The 17,974-nt window shown below is 31.6% G+C and overlaps 1 protein-coding gene across 1 annotated transcript in view; it reads left to right on the top strand.

Moving 5' to 3' along the window:
- The window catches only part of LOC133337387 (dachshund homolog 1-like), a 61,891-nt gene that overhangs the window by 19,227 nt on the left and 24,690 nt on the right, over positions 1–17,974 (top strand). The window contains exons 4-5 of the mRNA XM_061545618.1: positions 5,531–5,557; positions 9,691–9,710. Of these exons, the coding sequence (XP_061401602.1) occupies positions 5,531–5,557; positions 9,691–9,710 (47 nt within the window). The remainder of the gene's footprint in view (positions 1–5,530; positions 5,558–9,690; positions 9,711–17,974) is intronic.

Below are 17,974 nucleotides of genomic sequence, written 5' to 3'. Positions count from 1 at the left end.
ACTTTTTTCCACTATTTTTTTTTACTGTTAAATGCGATGACATCGAACGGAAATACGCAATACAAAACTATTTGCGAGGAGAAAAAATAAATTGCATTTTCATTCAAATAAATCGGTGCACAAAAATAGCTGGGTTAGATTCCAAGGCAATAGAGGGAAGGGATTTCTTGGGCATGACGAGATTAAAAAAATTCAAAATAAAGAAAAAAATTGATTTTTAAATAAAAAATGTCATATTTGAACAATTGTCCCTAAATCTACGTCTGTTAACAGTCCTTCAAAAATTATATATAAAAATTGCAGTCCTTAAATTTTTTAAAAATCCACGCCTGTTGATAGTCCTTGAAAACATATTTTTATAAAATCCACTCCTGTTGACAGTCCTTGAAAACATATTTTTAAAAAATCCACCCCTGTTGCTAGTCGTTGAAAACATATTTTTAACCAGTAAGGAAAGTAGTAAAGTCGGACGGGGCCGACTATATGATACCCTTCACCAATATGGGTATATTAAACAGGACTATTAACATAAAATTGGTACGTCAGTACGTTTTGTTCTATCAGCAATATATTGGTTCCTTGGGGCATCAATTACTTAAATCCATCTATAATATAAGGAGCTACATCTAAATCTCAACTGATTTTAACGAAACTTGGCACACATCATTCCGGACTAAATTCGGTAAGCTATGCAAAATTTCGTGCAAATCGAAAGATATATATCAACTTTGGTGCACCATTTACATAAAATCTGGCGGAACTATATGTGGGAGCGATATCGAAATCTGAACCAATATTCACGAAACTTGGCAGACATCACCCAAGGCTTAATTCAGTACGTTATGCCAAATTTCGTGCAAATCGAAAGATATATAGGGACTATGGTGCACCATTTACATGAAATCGGACGAAACTATATATGGGAGCTATATCTAAATCTAGACGGATTTTCTCGAAACTTGGCAGACATCACTTTAGGCTTAATTCAGTAAGTTATGCCAAATTTCGTGCAAATCGAAAGATATATAGGGACTTTGGGGCACCATTTACATGAAATCGGACGAAACTATATATGGGAGGTATATCTAAATCTGAACCGATTTTCTCAAAACTTGGCAGACATCACTCTACGGTCAACTCAGTACGTTATGCCAAATTTCGTGTAAATCGAAAGCTATATAGCGACTTTGGTGCACCATTTACATGAAATCGGACGAAACTATATATGGGAGCTATATCTAAATCTGGACCGATTTTCTCGAAACTTGGCAGACATCACTTTAGGCTTAATTCAGAACGTTATGCCAAATTTCGTGCAAATCGAAGGATATATAGGGACTTTGATGCACCATTTACATGAAATCGGACGAAACTATATATGGGAGCTATATCTAAATCTGGACCGATTTTCATGAAATTTTGCAGACATAATTCTAGACCTAAATGATTAGGCTGTACCAAATTTCGTGCAAATCGAAAGATATATAGGGACCATTTACATTGAATCGGTTAAATATATGTATATATGGGAGCTATATCTAAATCTGAACCGATTTTTCCCAATTTCAATAGGGTTCGTCCTTGGGCCGAATAAGTGACCTATGCCAAATTTCATCCAATTCGGATCATAAATGCGACCTGTACTTTGTTTACAATTTAACACCAACAGACGGACAGATGGACGGACGGACGGACATGCATAAATCGACTTAAAAAGTGATTATATGCATATTCTCAAAAGGAACCATGTGTCTATCTCGTTTCCTTTTGTCTGTTACAAACATATGCACAAAGATATAATACCCTGTACCACAGTGTGGCGAAGGGTATAAAAATCCACGCCTGTTGACAGTCCTTGAAAACATATTTTTAAAAAAATCCACCCCAGTTGATAGCCCTTGGAAACATATTTTTAAATATCCGCCTGTTTATACTCCTTAAAAAAATCCCCGGCTGTTTAACTCCTTAATTTTTTTTAAATCCACGCCTTGTTGGCTACTTGATTCCATTTTAAAGCCGGCGTTTCTTATCGTTTTAAAATTTCTCAGCAGAAAATATTAAATAAAGGTGTTTACTTTGATGTAGTCCCATATAAAGATCCCGCTGCATTTTAGGTATTTTGGAGGCGCATTTTTTTGAAGAAAATCTTGGATATAAATGTACAGTTACAGTTATTGGCACAGGGCGGATTTATAAACCAGTATTTTTTAAAAATACCCACATATGAGACTCAACCTATATTACATAATTTGAATGTTCGGTTCATTTGAATAAGAGATCCGCAGCATGGAAATTATTTTCACGAACGAGCTAAATCAGAGACCCGTTCATAAAAGAACTGAAGGGGTTCTTCATAGACGTGATGAAGGGCTCGTTTCTTTATAGACCGGGGAGCCTTCATTCAGACAGGCAGGAAACATTTATAGGCGAGCTATAGACCAACAGAAATCCACTGAGTCATAGAAGAGCTGAAGGACATCCCCTGTAGAGGTAGTCTCTCCTTAAATACTGCTGGGTCTGCTGAAAGCGGTTTTGCTAGACGAGTTGAAGACTAGGAAATTTGTAGGGCAGTTGGAATCCAGAGAGTAATGTATAAACCGAGCCGAAGATCTGAAGGTAATTTTACACCAGCTGAAGTTCAAGACTGTTTAATGGACGAGCTAATGATTATCAGTTTTATAGATGAGCTGAGTGGGAGTCGATATGGGCGATTTGAAGGACAATGAAGTCTTAGTAAACAAGTTGGAATCCAAAAAAAAAAACTCTTTGTAGGTGAGCTGCAGAGCAGAAATTCTGTGTAGACAGAGCCAAAGGCTTGGTGTTTTTTCTATACCAGGTGCAGTCCAAGAAGGTTATATAGGCGAGTTAAAGGCTAGAGTGTATTGATAGACGAGCTGAAGATCGGGTAGGTATCTAGAGTCTTTATAGGCGGGCTAAAGGACAGGAATTATTTCTGGAAAGCTGAAAAACGGGGAAACTATCGAAAGGCATGGGGGGTTCATGCAGAACTGCTGAAGTCCTAGAAGGATATTTATAGGAGTTAAGGGTGTAATAATAGATAGAGCTGAAGGTCAGGAAAATTTATAGACAAGTTGGAAGTCAGGGAGTATTTATAGCAAAGCAGAAGGATAGTAAGACAAGCTAAAATACAGCGAATATTGGCAGACCATAAACGTGGAGCCTTTATAGTGGTAACGAAGAAGGTTTTCTTTATAGACAAGCTGAAGGCAGGCATGGTAGACAAGCGGTAAGTCAAGAAATATCTATAGGTTCGACTATGCTAAGAAGATTTTACGGACTAGCAAAGTTCAGAAAGTAAGAAAGGACGTCTTTATAGAAAATTTGACGGACAATATGTCCTCATAAGCAAACGGAAGGAAATCTATAAGAACTGAAGCTGGAAATATAATAGACCTAAAGGGTAGTCTTGTTCATAAGTAGAATAATCTTTAAAAACGATGTGAAGAACAGGGTGTATTTATAAGACTAATAGAGGCCAGGGAGTTATAATATAAGAGTTGAAAAACAGGGAGCTTTAAATATGCCTTTAGTGCAGGGATACCTTATAGACGTACTGAATGGTTAAGATTTAATAGATGAGTTGAAAGTCAGTGAGTTTTAAAAAACGACCCGAAGGCCAAGATGGCTTTCATCAGGAAGGTTTGCAGGCAATTTAAAGGAACGGGAGTTTTTTTATACCCTTCATCACACTGTGGTACAGGGTATTATGTCTTTGTGCATATGTTTGTAACAGGCAAAAGGAATCGAGATAGACCCATGGTTCCTTTTGATAATATGCTTATCTCTCTTTCTAAGTCAATTTACGCATGTCCGTCTGTGCGTCCGTCCGTCTGTCCATGTTAAATTGCAAAAAAAGTACAGGTCACATTTATGATCCGATTTGGATGAAATTTGGCATAGCTCATTCATTTGGCCCAAGGACGAACCCTATTGAAATCGGTTCAGATTTAGATATAGCTCCCATATATATTTTCGTCCGATTTAAGGTAAATGGTGCACCAAAGTCCCTAAATAACTTTCGATTTGCACGAAATTTTGCACAGCGTACTGAATTAGGCCTAGAATGACGTGTGTCAAGTTTCGAGAAAATCGGTCTAGATTTAGATATAGCTCCCATATATATTTTCGTCCGATTTAAGGTAAATGGTGCACCAAAGTCCCTAAATAACTTTCGATTTGCACGAAATTTTGCACAGCGTACTGAATTAGGCCTAGAATGATTTCGATTTGCACGAAATTTGGCACAGCGTATTAAATTAAGTATAGAATGATGTGTGCAAAGTTTCGTGAAAATCGGTTCAGATTTAGATATAGCTCCCATATATATCTTCGTCCGATTTAAGGTAATTGGACCAAAGACCCTATATATCTTTCGATTTGCACGAATTTTGGTATAGGATACTGAATTAAGTCTAGAATGATGTTGCTAAGCTTCGAGAAAAGATCCCTAGCTAGGCCGATTGACACATCGTACTGACGTTATATAAATTAGTCTCTGGCAAGTTTCCCTGAAATCGGTTCAGATATAGATAAATAACAAAACGCGTCGTCTGTTAGGATACGTATGTAAAATATACCCAAAGTGGTGAAGGGTATCATATAGTCGGCCCAGTCCGACTTTACTACTTTCCTTACTGGTTTACAATTGATTGAAGGTCACGGATGTCCTTATATACGAAGTGAAACTAGGTAATCATGATAGATGAGCTGAAGGATAGACATATTTTGAATATTTTTTTTGACGAGTTGAAGGCCAGGAAATCTTTTTGGAAGGGATGAAGGGCTGTTAGTCTTTATAGACTGAAGCTGGAAGATTTAAAATGAGAGCGTAATGCAATTAAGTCTTTATAGACCTTCTGAAGGCGTTGGAGTCTTTATAGCCGTTGAAAAAACATTTTTAAAAAACCCACGCCATGTTGGCTAAAAAATATTTCAAAAAATCCAAGCCTATGGAGAGGCCTTTTTTTGTCCTTAAAAATATTTGTTAAAAAATCCGCGCCTGCTGATAGTTCTTAAAACTATTAAACATGTTTATGGACCTTGGTTTAGTTTTGATAAATTTTATCAATCCATTATTGTCATACCCTTTCTTTCCGCTATCAAATGCAAATATAATGATTGGTTTTAAAAATGCATTTCTTGTGCGTTTCAAATGCCAACAATGGAAATCAAAAAAAGTTTTTCAATATACGCTGACACGTGTAAACGGGGAAACTAACTTTTTGAAAGTTTGAAAAAATTCGCACCAATTTTATTTAAAATGCAGAATGCAATATTAAAAAAAAATTATAAATAAATTAGAAGAGAAAATAGCTAAGGCGGAATTTTTTGAAATGGGAACTAATTTTTATATTTCCAATATTTCCTTAATTTTGATAAATTCCTTTAAGAAAAAATTAAAAAAAATATTTTTTTTTTTTAAATTTTGTTTTGTTACGATATTCTAAAATAAAATACAAAATATTAATATATTAATTCTCCCCTTTTTCTCTTCTCTTTTTAATTACAGATGCCTATCAATCAAGCCACCAGAGAGGTAATGCATTTTTGAACTAATTTTACTAACACCGAACATCAAGAACATCGAACATAAAAAACATTAAAATTAAAAAAAAAACGAACAAAAAAACTAACCCAAAAAATCGATAACAAAATCCCGAAGGAAATACTGACAAAAATAATAATAATGCGGGCAGAGGACCCGCAGACAGGTAGTTGTAGTGTTAGTTGTTCGCGATGTTATTGGAATTATTACATTGTCCAAGGTACAATTGTTATTAAACGGAAATGACCCAAATAACAACAAGAAAGAAGTCCTCGAATCGAATTTTGCACAACATTGTTGTTTTTTTTTTTTTTGGTAATGAGGTCTCCTAACAAACAAACAACTATGCTTTTGGCCAAATTTATGTAGCAAAGTGAAAGGGCGCTAATGTGTTGACAAATGTTTCGGCACTAATAAGCCAGCCCATAGTCAAACGGAAATATATTGCTTTAAGGAGTTATGTTTTTTCAAACGATGATGATGGTTGCAAATTAAAAGGGAACATCAAAAAAGGATAAGATCATTAAAATATCGGGTGGAAAAAAATAAAACATAATAAAATAATTTGACCTACTTTTGTTGGATGGGAAAAAGGGTCAACCACTAGAGCGATATAAAAAGCTACACTTAGTGGGTCCTTGAAAAAATATATTTAAAACATACCTTTCTATAGGGCCCATAAACATATTTTTTAAGACATTTACATGCTATAGGTCCTCAAAATTATTTTTTTAAATCCCTTTTCGAACAATCCTTAAAAAATATTCTTTAAAAAATCTCTAATAAATATAAATATTCTATATAAAATCTACCCATACTGGGTCCTTTAAAAAAATAACCTTCAATAATTTCTACGCCCTTTAAATTTTTGTAAAATAATTCCTTAAAAAATCTACCATCAATGGGCTTACTTTTAAAAAATTCACAGTCTAAGGGCTCATGAAAAAATGTTATTTTAAAAATTCAACGCCCAATGTCAAATCTACGCTCTATGGGTTCTTGTAAAATATTCTTAAAAAACCTACCCTCTATGGGTCTTTGCCAAATATTTTTTAAACAATCTACCCTCTATGGCTTCCTCAAAATATTCTTCTAAAAAATCTACGCTCTATGGGTTCCTCAAAAAATTTTATTTAGAAAAATCTACCCTCTACGGATCTACACTCTATGGGTATTTAAAAACATTCTTTTAAAAAATCGAAATATAAAGTCAAAAGGTTCTGGAAAAAATCTCTGAAGAAATTGAATTTTTAAAAATTAAAAAATCTATTAACAAATATGCTTTAAAAAATCGACTCTCTGATAAAACATTATTTTTTCAAATCACGACCAGACAACACCTGAATAATTCCTTTGATAATTCGGGACCTGACAACCCTTGGATATTTTTTGAAATCATTTTCAGACCATTTTTACCAAAACTTGTACTTTTTTTTAATTTCGGACCCTGAAAAAATCCTCGCCTTGTATTGGCCCTTGAAAAAAAAATATTCTTTTAAAAATCCTCGCCTAGTATTGGCCCTTGAAAAAATATTCTTTTAATAATCCTCGCCTTGTATTGGCCCTAGAAAAAATATTCTTTTAAAAATCCACGCCTTGTGTTGGCCCTTGAAAAATATTCTTTTAAAAATCCACGCCTTGTATTGGCCCTTGAAAAAATATTCTTTTAAAAATCCACGCCTTGTATTGGCCCTTGAAAAAATATTCTTTTAAAAATCCACGCCTTGTATTGGCCCTTGAAAAAATATTCTTTTAAAAATCCACGCCTTGTATTGGCTCTTGAAAAAATATTCTTTTAAAAATCCACGCCTTGTATCGGCCCATGAAAAAATATGCTTTAAAAAATCCACGGCCTGTATTGGCCCTTGAAATAATATTCTTTTAAGAAATCCACGCCTGGTATTAAGTCTTCCTTTAGGTTTTGAAAAAATATTCTATTAAAAATTCTCAATTTTTTCAAGGTCAAATTTTAGACATTTTAAAAATAATTTAAAAAATCTATGTCTTGTATTGGCCCATGAAAAATATTTAAAAAAATACACGCTTGTGTTTTTTTCTAAGACTGGCATAAAACAGCATGTCTAGAATAACATAGGGTGTGGTGCATACTTTTAGGCGACTTTTTCTATTTTCGTTTTTTGATTTGGAAATGTTACAGGAAGTATCTTTTAAATTCTCTATAATTTTATAAAAAGAAAATTTTTTCCAAGGGCAGGTATTAAAAAAAAATTCAAACGTATGAGGAGGAGTGTGGTGTATACTTTTAGGCGACTTTTTTCTATTTTCGTTAAAGTCTCAAAAATTCATATTTTTTGTAAAGTTCCGAAGAATATGTTTCTCAGTTGAAACGACAAAAAGTCGCAGCATTTATTTCGCAATAATATTGGCTTTTGGGTTTTAAATAACTGCTAAAATATTAGCATCCAATTTAATTACAATTTCAATCAATCAATACAATTTACAGCTCATTGGATTTCTTAGGCAATGTTGCCACCCACAACTAATTTATTTTATTATTTTTTTTTTTAAATATTTTTTTCTGTAACAAAAAATTACTACACTCATCTGTGAATATTGTCGCAAAAGAAACCTTGACCCAATCAGTTATTCTCGATGTTGTTGTGGTCGATTGCCAACAGATTGTTGCAAAGCTAAATCGCACTTGTCATTTTAGATTTATATTGGCTTAAACATCATTTGTCACAATTAATGTTTAACTAAACTTTGTTCTCCATCTTTTTTTATTCCTTCATGTTAATATATGAGTGTGTGTTTGTCCGGCTGTCTGTCTCTTTTCTCGTTGTGTTTTGTATTGCAAACAAATTTGCATTTTGTGCGGTTTCTTTTCTTGCCATCAAAAAGGCCCAAAGAAATCAGAGACAGCAACAACAACAGCAAAAATGTAAATGACAGTTAAACAAAGTACACAACGTTTATTTACGTATGAAATCCGAAGACAGACGGACAGAGAGACAGACAGACATAGGAACGGACCGCAAATTGGCATTTAAGCCGCATTTAAACTTAACAAACTGTAACGACATCACAGAAAAATTGCAATACAGCTCCAACTTCAAACCCCCCTTCTTTTCAAATCGAACAGCCAACCATCCGACCAATCAACCGAACAACCTACCTACCAACCAAACAACTTAGAATAAAATAAGCAAATGCGGTATTTTCAATGGCGTAGTGCTTCGTGGTGGTGGTCTGGACCGATTCCATTGATCGCAACAAAAGCCAGAGACCGAGCTGGCTGGCTGACTGACTGAATGGTTGGAGACAGACGACAACAGACACAAAACTGAACCTCAAGCCATGTGTCACTTGTGATCAGATCAATTGCCAGAGATCAAATTGAAATGCTGGCTGGATCTTTTGTCAAACGAAGAACCAATAACAATGAGAGTCACAGACAGACAGAGTCACATACATATGCGAAGTATGATCTGTTTCACAAAAAAGCGAAATGAAACATAAAGCACACGCCAAATTGCGGTCAATTGCATCGATTTACAATTTATGTCAATTCGGATGTGAAAATTAAGTGATTAATTGAAAGGGAACAAAACACAGAACAGAACGCATTTTTAGAGTAGGGGAGAAATGATTCGATGAAATGTGCTAAAGGAAGCTACTACTGAATTTTACATCGAAATGGGGGGTCCGCTTCAAGGATACGGCAGCTGCAAAATTTTACAAGAAATGTTCTTAAGAAGTAACATCAATTTAGTAATAACCCTTTTCGTAAAATTACATGGGGAGCTTGAAATGAAGACTTCTAAGAAAAGAACTTACATTCAGCTAGGCTGAAATGAGGTTTACAAGGATAATTTATCAACATTTTTACCAATTCCGCCAAGCTACATTTATAATTTGTGAGAAAAAATCAAATTCAGCTAAGATAAATTCAAATTTAGCTAGATTGAATTGCAATTTTGTAAGAAAATTTGTATTCAGCTAGGCTGAATTGAAGATTGGCTGGCCAGTTTCAAATTCAGCTAGGTTGAATTGAAGATTGCTTGGTCGATTTTAAATTCAGCGAGGCTGAATTGAAGATTGGTTGGTAAATTTCAAATTTAACTAGGTTAAATTGAAGATTGCTTGGTCAATTTTAAATTCAGCTGGGCTGAATTGAAGATTGGTTGGTAAATTTAGAACTCAGCTAGGCTGAATTGAAGTTTAGTTGGTCAATTTCGAATTCGGCAAGGTTAAATTGAAGATTGTTTGGTCAATTTCGAATTCAGCTGGCTTGAATTGAAGATTGTTGGGTCAATTTCGAATACAGCAGGGCTGCAGTGATTAAAATGTCATCCAGCTAGTTTGAAATTATTGTATTTCAGAAAGAATTGTGCATTTTTTGATTTAAAAAAAATTAATTCAGCTGGGCTAAATTGAAGTTTATCAAAGAAAACCCCTTGAAAATAAGGTAAGCTGAATTATAAGAAAAAATTAAATTCAGCTAGGCTGAATTAATGTTTTCCAAGCTAAAAGTGAATTCAGCAAAGGTGGATTGAAGAATTCGTAGAAAAACTTTAATTCAGCTACTTTTAATTGAATTTTATACAAAAAAATATTGAACATATCAATGCTGACTTAAAATGTTGATACTAAGCTGAATTAGATTTTTATAAGATAAAACTAAATTCAGCTAGGCTGATTTTATGTTCCCATATCAGAAAATAATTTCAGCTGGGCTGAATTGAAGAATTCGTACAAAAACATTAATTCATCTAGGCTAAAAGGATTTTTTGCATGGAAAATTTTAATTCAGCTGGGCTGAATAGAAGTACCCTTACCAAAACAAAAATTCGAAAGGGCTGGAATAAAGTTTTATGCGAAAACTTTGAACTAAAATGTGCTGAATTGAAGATTTAGTAGTGGAATTTAAATTCAACAATACCGAATTGAATATTTCCTAGATAATTGTGTATTAAGCGAAGCTGAATTGAAGTTTTGTAAAAAGAAAAACTTATTTCAGCTAAGTTAAAATAAATTCCGCTGAGCTGTATTGAATATTTTCGGCTCAAAATGCTATTCAGGTGGCTGCAATTTTAAAGAAAAAGTTTTAAAGGAATGCTATACAAAATTCCGCATTTTTGTGATTTTGTTCTGGTCCATGATAAATATTCTGTAAAAACAAGGCCCCTATTTTTTACAATAATGCCTTTAAGAAAATTCTTTATATAAATTAAAGCGTTGTATTGGTCTTTGAAAAAATTGCCAAGTCATGTATTGGTCCCTGAAAAATATTTTGTAAAGAGCCACACTTTAATTTGTCTCTGAAGAAATATTTTCCAAAGGCTTATATTTATATTTGTCCCTAAAAATATTTTCGTTTGAAAGGAAGCTTTCACAGGACCTGAAACATTTTTCATTAAAAATCCAAGCTATAATAAGCCCTAAAAAATACATTTAAAAATACATGCCTATCACATTGTTCTCACATTTTGTCTAAAAGTATGCACCACACATTGTATAGAATTCTTATTATAGACTGAACTGTATTCAAAACATCCCCCTGAAAATATTTTTACGCAATCGACGCTTTTGATAGTCCTTGAAAAATATATATTTCCTGAAAATCCCTTTTAGAAAGCCAAACATTTACTGTTCGTAAAAAATATTCTTCAAATATTTATTCTACACTCAGCTGTTTCGTATTATTTGGCCTTAAAGTATGCACCACGCATTGCAAAATTCGCATTAAAGGCTGATTTCTATATACAATCGGACGCAGTTTCTAATACCTTTCAAAAATAAGTTTCAAGTTTCTTAAAACTTCTCTATTTCAAATCCTTCTGTCCTAAGAAAAGTATTCTTCAAAAATTTATTGTACATTCAGCTGTTTCGTATTATTTAGCCTAAAAGTATGCACCAAACATTGCAACATTTTCATTAAGGAATGATTTCTATATACAAGTGGCCGTAGTTTCTAACTCCTTTCAAAAATAAGTTTCTAGTTTCTTAAAACTTATCTCAAATTATCTGTCCCTTTTCCCCCATACCCTTTTCTCTCTAATTATTAAATTCTATGCCTAATTTAATTTGGCGTGTTAATAAGACATTTATGCGGCCCAACTGGAAACAAATGGAAATTAAACAAAACAAAAAAATATAAATTTTATATCGACAGTAGTACAACAAAAGAAAATAAAAACAAATTGGATTTTTTGTTGAAATACAAAGAAAAGGCCCAAACAAATAATGAATTATGAGAGAGCAAAGAAGAAGAAAAAAAGGCATTAACTAATAATTTATGCACAATTTGTTTAAATAATAATAACAAGAAAAAGAAAAAAAAAATATTTCAATATTCCAAAGTCAAGCCAGCCTTAAAGTGATTATCAGGTTTCCTTCTTCTCACCTATTTTCTTACTACTACCAACAATAATAATAACAAAAAATATGAAGTAAAAAAACCAGAGTAATTTTGTAATTATTTTTTGTTGTTATTTACCTCTCTTTTCATCTACTTTGTTTATTGAGTTCCTTGTTTCTTTGCTTTTGTTTCAAATAATAACACAAAAAAAATTAAATTATTATAATTTTGTTTGCATTGCAATTGCCTGCCCGCCCGCTGTGAGCTTGGTTCTGCTCAATTAAATCGCGTTTTAATGAAACAAAAATCACACCTTGGCCAATGCGGAGTTAAAAAAAAAAACAAAAGGGGTTTTAATTTCAAATAGGCTTTTGGTTTGGTACCGAAAAAAAAAACTAAAAACAAAATATGGCGATTCATAATATGCTGAATATGTGTGTTAAATATTAATTACATTGGCTACTGGCCCCGTAATTTGTTAAACAAATAAAATTCTCAGCATGATTTCCATAAGACAGACAGAGTGAGGCTGGCTGGGTAGTTAGCAAAGCCGCATAATGAATTAATGAGATATTGAAATTTTGTGTGTGGGCGGGATTTAAGCTACTGTTGAATATCCAATTGGTAAAATAATTTCAAAATTGAATTTTCAATTAAATGAATTTTCAATGAACTTTAACATTGTCTAATGGAATTAATGGTCTTAGATTTTTTTCTATATAAAAAAGAACACAGTTCCTAAATCTTAAGAAAGAACATATTTCCTACTCTTTCATAGAAAAAATTCAAAGAACGCAGTTCCTAGTTTTTCTATGTCAAAAAATCATAGTTCCTAATAGAATAAAATATGGGACGAGGAACTCTCAGTTCATAATTTTTTTCTATACAAAAAATTCAAGAACAAAGTTCTTAATTTTTCATAGAAGAAAAAGATTGTGGAACAGCAGTTCTTAACTCGTTCTTTTAGAAAAAAATTTTAGAACGGCAGTTCTTAAGTTTTTTCCTAAAGAAAAATAATTGTACAACAGAATTTCTTAACATTTTCCTTATGGACAAAAATTTTAAAGCGGTAGTTCATAATTTTTCATAATAATAACAGTTTTAGGAACAAAGTTCCTAATTGTTGGTCTACAAAATAATTTTTTGGATCGATGTTTTTGATTATTTAGCTATAAAAAACTTCGAAGAGCACAGTTTGTAATTTTTGTCTACAGAAATGAAATTGTAGAACCGCAGTTCTTATTATTTTCAAAATAAAAATAATCAAAGAACAAAATTCCTATTTTTTAGTATAAAAAATCGTAAAACCGAATTTCCTAATTTTTCTCCTGAAAAAAAAACGGACTATACAAAAAATAATAAAAATCAAAACTGCGGTTCTTCAAACATTTAGCTATATGAATTTTTTTCAAAACTTCGGTTTTAGAATTTGTTCTTCCAAATTAAGTCACATGTTCATATTTTAAATATTTGATCAACATAATTCCTAATATCATGGAATTTTTAATATGTAGTGGCTAGCCAAATTCCATTGAATTAGGTGTTTTATTTTCCATAAACAGAAATTTATGATAAATCTTGTTTATTTTAGCAATTTTGAGGAGACGAATTTATCTGACGCAAAAGAAACCAATGAAAGAAAGACTTAACTCATTATGTGTGACATTTTACAAACATTGTATATTTTCTTCAAAAACATTTTTTTGAAAGGGTGAAATTTCCGAACGCCATTTTTATGCAAAATTCTATACGTTTGACATTACACCACCGATAAGACGTGATATATATTTTATCTTCATGCCTTATGCTTGACACTTTGAGGAGGAAAAAAAAGAATAACATGTCAGCCAGCCGCACGAAGACAACTTTAAATGACAGTTTAATCAAAAATAAAAGAGGACAATCAAAAGGTTCAAATAAATACAAGAAGAAGTAGACGATGACTATGAAGAATAAACTCTGTGTGGAAAGTTCAAATATTTGGAAAACCTCATTAAGACAACAACAGCGACAATTTTTTCCGTATTAAATATAAATCTGAATATAATTTATTGTAAATTAATGTTATTATCCGCTGCAAAGTCTTTGTATCAGCCAGCCAGCGATCCCTTATCCTATCTTGAAATAAATATTTTATTTATTGTTTAAATATTTTTTTATTTTATTTTTCATTTGTCTTTTACTTTCGTTTTTTTATGAATGAAAATATTTACCAAATAAAATGTGGAATTCTTGTTCGAATACCATTTGCATTACAAGCCATTTGTTGTTATTGCTACTGTTTTTTTGAGATAAAATAAAATACAAGTTACTGGCTTTTACATGCAACATATGCGCACACACAGATATTTGTTTATCCAGATAACAATAAATAAATATATAAATATTTATTGTTGGCATTGTTGTTGTTCTTGTATTAATATTTAAATATTAGACATTGGTTGGACGTCGGGGTATATGCGTGTTTTATTATTAATCTAAAGTTCAATGTTGATATTCCATAAAGAAAAAAATAGGAACTGAAGTTCTACTAATTTTTTCTCAAAATTTCGTTTCGTATTTTTATTCAGGAAAACAATTTGTAGAACCTCAGTTCATGGTTTTTAGGAAACAATTCATAAAAAATAATTTCTTATTTTTTTCTAAGAAAAAAGTAGACTCTCAATCAACAGAAAAAATAATAGGAACACAGTTCTTAAATTTACAACCGCATTTCATATTTTGTACATATTTTCATGGATGACTACAAATGTGTGGTGGTTATTCAGGAAAACAATTTGTAGAACCTCAACCACAACCTCATTTCATAAGTTGTACATATTTTCATGGATTACTACAAATGTGTGGTGGTAAATCAGGAAAACAATTTATAGAACCTCAGTTCATAGCTTTTTCTTTAGGAAACAATTCATAAAACATCGGCTCTTGACTTTTTTTAGGAAAAAAAGTAGACTATAAGTCAACAGAAAAATTTATAGGATAATAGTTCTTAAATTTACAAAATCATTTCATATGTTGTACATATTTTCATGGATTACTACAATTGTGTGGTGGTTATTCAGGAAAACAATTTGTTAAACCTCAGTTCATAATTTGTTTTATCTTTAGGAAGCAATTCATAAAACATCGGCTCTTGACTTTTTTCTAAGAAAAAAAAATTGGGCTATCAGTCAACAGAAAAATTTATAGGATCGCAGTTCTTAATTTTACAAACTCATTTCATAGATTGTACATACTTTCATAGACAATAATACAAAGGTGTGGTGCATACTTTTAGGCGAAAAATTGAACAAACTATTAAATTTGTTCAATTTTCAGAACCTCAGTTAATAGTTTTTTTCTTTAGGAAAAAATCATAAAATATCGGTTCTTAATTTTTTTTCGTAAAAAGTATTATAGTCTCCTTTTCTCTCAACAGAAAAAAATAATAGGAACACAGTTCTTAAATTTACAACCTCATTTCATAAGTTGTACATATTTTCATGGATTACTTCAAATGTGTGGTGCATACTTTTAGGCCAAAAAATTGAACAAACTATTAAATCATATTTATTGAACTTCTTTGGAATTCCAATTTATTTAAAAAATAGTTCTATATATCTAATTTTTTATTTTGTTAGCATATCATAAAAATCAATCTACAGATTTTTTTCTTTTGTATATAAATTGCATATACTTAAAATATATCTATTTATTTTGCAGACTAGACATTTGTTTTGAATTAACCACAATTTAGTTATTAATCAAAATTCTCAAATAATTTTCACGCAACAAAAAAATCAGCAACAACAAAAAATGCCATAAATTTTCCCTGTAATACAGTTTTAGTTACGATTTTGTTTGAATTTTTTTCGCAGCAATAAAATGCGGCACCATTCGTCGCAATGCCAGCCACCAGTCATAATTCATTTGAATAGAGACAGAAACGCTATGAAATAAAAATCGATAACAGAATTTATGGTAACAACGAACAAACAAATACAAGTAGCTTTTGTAGTCATAAAAATGTAATTAAATATCCCAAAGGCAGAAAAAACAGCCAATTATTATAATAAAATATATAATATAGGCGATAGAACTCGCATACAATCACAAATCAGAAAAATTATAGATATGAACAGTAGCTGGTTAATTGTACCAAATGACACTGAGAGAAAACAAAATAATAAATTAGTAATAAATATGGTATATGATATAAAATTATCAATGAATTTTAGTATTTATTATTAGAACTTGAATGCCATCGACAGTTGTGTGATGCATACTTTATGGCGTGTGAGTTTTGGCATTAAGTTTATGATCTATAAATTCAATTGAAATATATATGAAATGTTTAATGATGAACATTTGTTTTAAAAACATATAAAATGGAATACAGGGAATCTCAGGTTTAAAAGTATATCATATGTGTGGTGCATACTTTTAGGCCACAGGGTAAAATCTTTATTTAATTAAAAGAATATATATTGAAAAACGATTTTCTAAACTAATCATAATAATATTGGAATATATTATTTTGCTATACAATTTTTAGAGACTGTGAAAGGATGCCAATTGTTGTAGTGTGGTGCATACTTTGGGACTAAAGCGAGGACAGCTGATAACATTTTATTTCTTAATGTACTCGTATCGAGGCCAAAGTAGCTGTAATTGTTATTTTCCTAATTCCACATAAGCAGGTCATTCTTCCACTAAAATGTTTATTGATTAACATTATTTTACGAACAGATCAAATGGAATACAATGAATCTCATTTTTAAAAATACATCATTTGTGTGATGCATACTTTAAGGCCACAGGGTAAAATCTTAATAAAAAGAAAAATAAATAAACTGGGAACACAAATTTCTAATCTAATCATATAAGCCGAAAATAGGCTATTTCGTTATGGAAATATTCGGAGGCTTTTCAAAGATGCCAGTTGTTGTTGTGTGGTGCATACTTTTAGACTAGAGTGAGAACAGCTGTCAAAATTCTATTTCTTATGTATAGGGGGTCAAAGTAGCTGTAATTGTTCTTTTCTTCCTTCCACATATAAAGGCCATTCTTTTCAACATTTGTACTTAAAAATATATATTTTATAAACAAATGGAATTAAACACATACAAATCATATTTTTTATGTCTAACTTAACTAAGTGTGGTGCATACTTTTAGGGTGTATATCATAAAAAAAGAATTAGGATACTATTTCCTATTTTAGAACTAAATGATAAATTAAAGTGATAAACAGTTTTCACATAAAATTAGGTGGACGATTTGAAAAAATTCAAAACCTCTGACCAAATATAATTTTAAAAATATATAGAAGGCCTATTTAACATTTGGCATTTGTTGCGTCTTCTACGATTTTGCAGAAAATCAGTCAAGAAAAGACAGTCGTGGTTTATGAATTTTCCACAAATTTTAAAATATTGTGGAACTCCTGAAGATCACCCATAAATAGAGACCATTAATTCTCAAAATGTTTGTAGAAAATATTTTTTTACATACGTTATAAATGGATAATAGAAGTACATTTGTTTATATAAGTGTGATGCATACTTTTAGGCTGATACTTCAAAATTTGTCTTAAAATAAAGATGAAAATTGTGAAAATGTTTCTTACCTAAATACCAAAAAAATCGGAGAGATGGTTTTGCTAGAAAATTGTGTAAATTGAGACTTTTAAAATATTTAATTTGTGTGGTGCATAACTTTAGGCTTGGTTACGAATAGAGGACCGAGATGTTTATTTAAATATGTCCCTTTGCAGGCCGTGGGTTTGGATTTTTCTTTATTTGGCCAATACATATGGACCTTTTGCATTTCCTACATTAAAAAAAAAAAATATTTTACAAACTAATACAATTTCCAACAAAAGTGTGGTGCATATTTTCAGGCTAGTTTATGAAAGGTAGCCTTCATTAAAAAAAATTTGGAAATATTGGGAAAGGTCATCCAGAAAGACCAGCTGGATATCTAGTTTGCTTTCAAAATCCATTATTGTGAATTGACTTCCATTATGAAAGCTAACATTTTTGACATTAGACTTGAGGCAAAACAGCTGACGTTCGCTAGCTAGATGACCTTATTAATAGATCTTGG

Source organism: Musca vetustissima, unplaced genomic scaffold (genome assembly GCF_032173495.1).
Source record: "Musca vetustissima isolate MV318-11 ecotype Yass unplaced genomic scaffold, APGP_CSIRO_Mvet_v1 utg27459, whole genome shotgun sequence".
NCBI classification, from domain to species: Eukaryota; Metazoa; Arthropoda; class Insecta; order Diptera; family Muscidae; genus Musca; species Musca vetustissima.
This window is presented reverse-complemented; position numbering and strand designations above follow the sequence as displayed.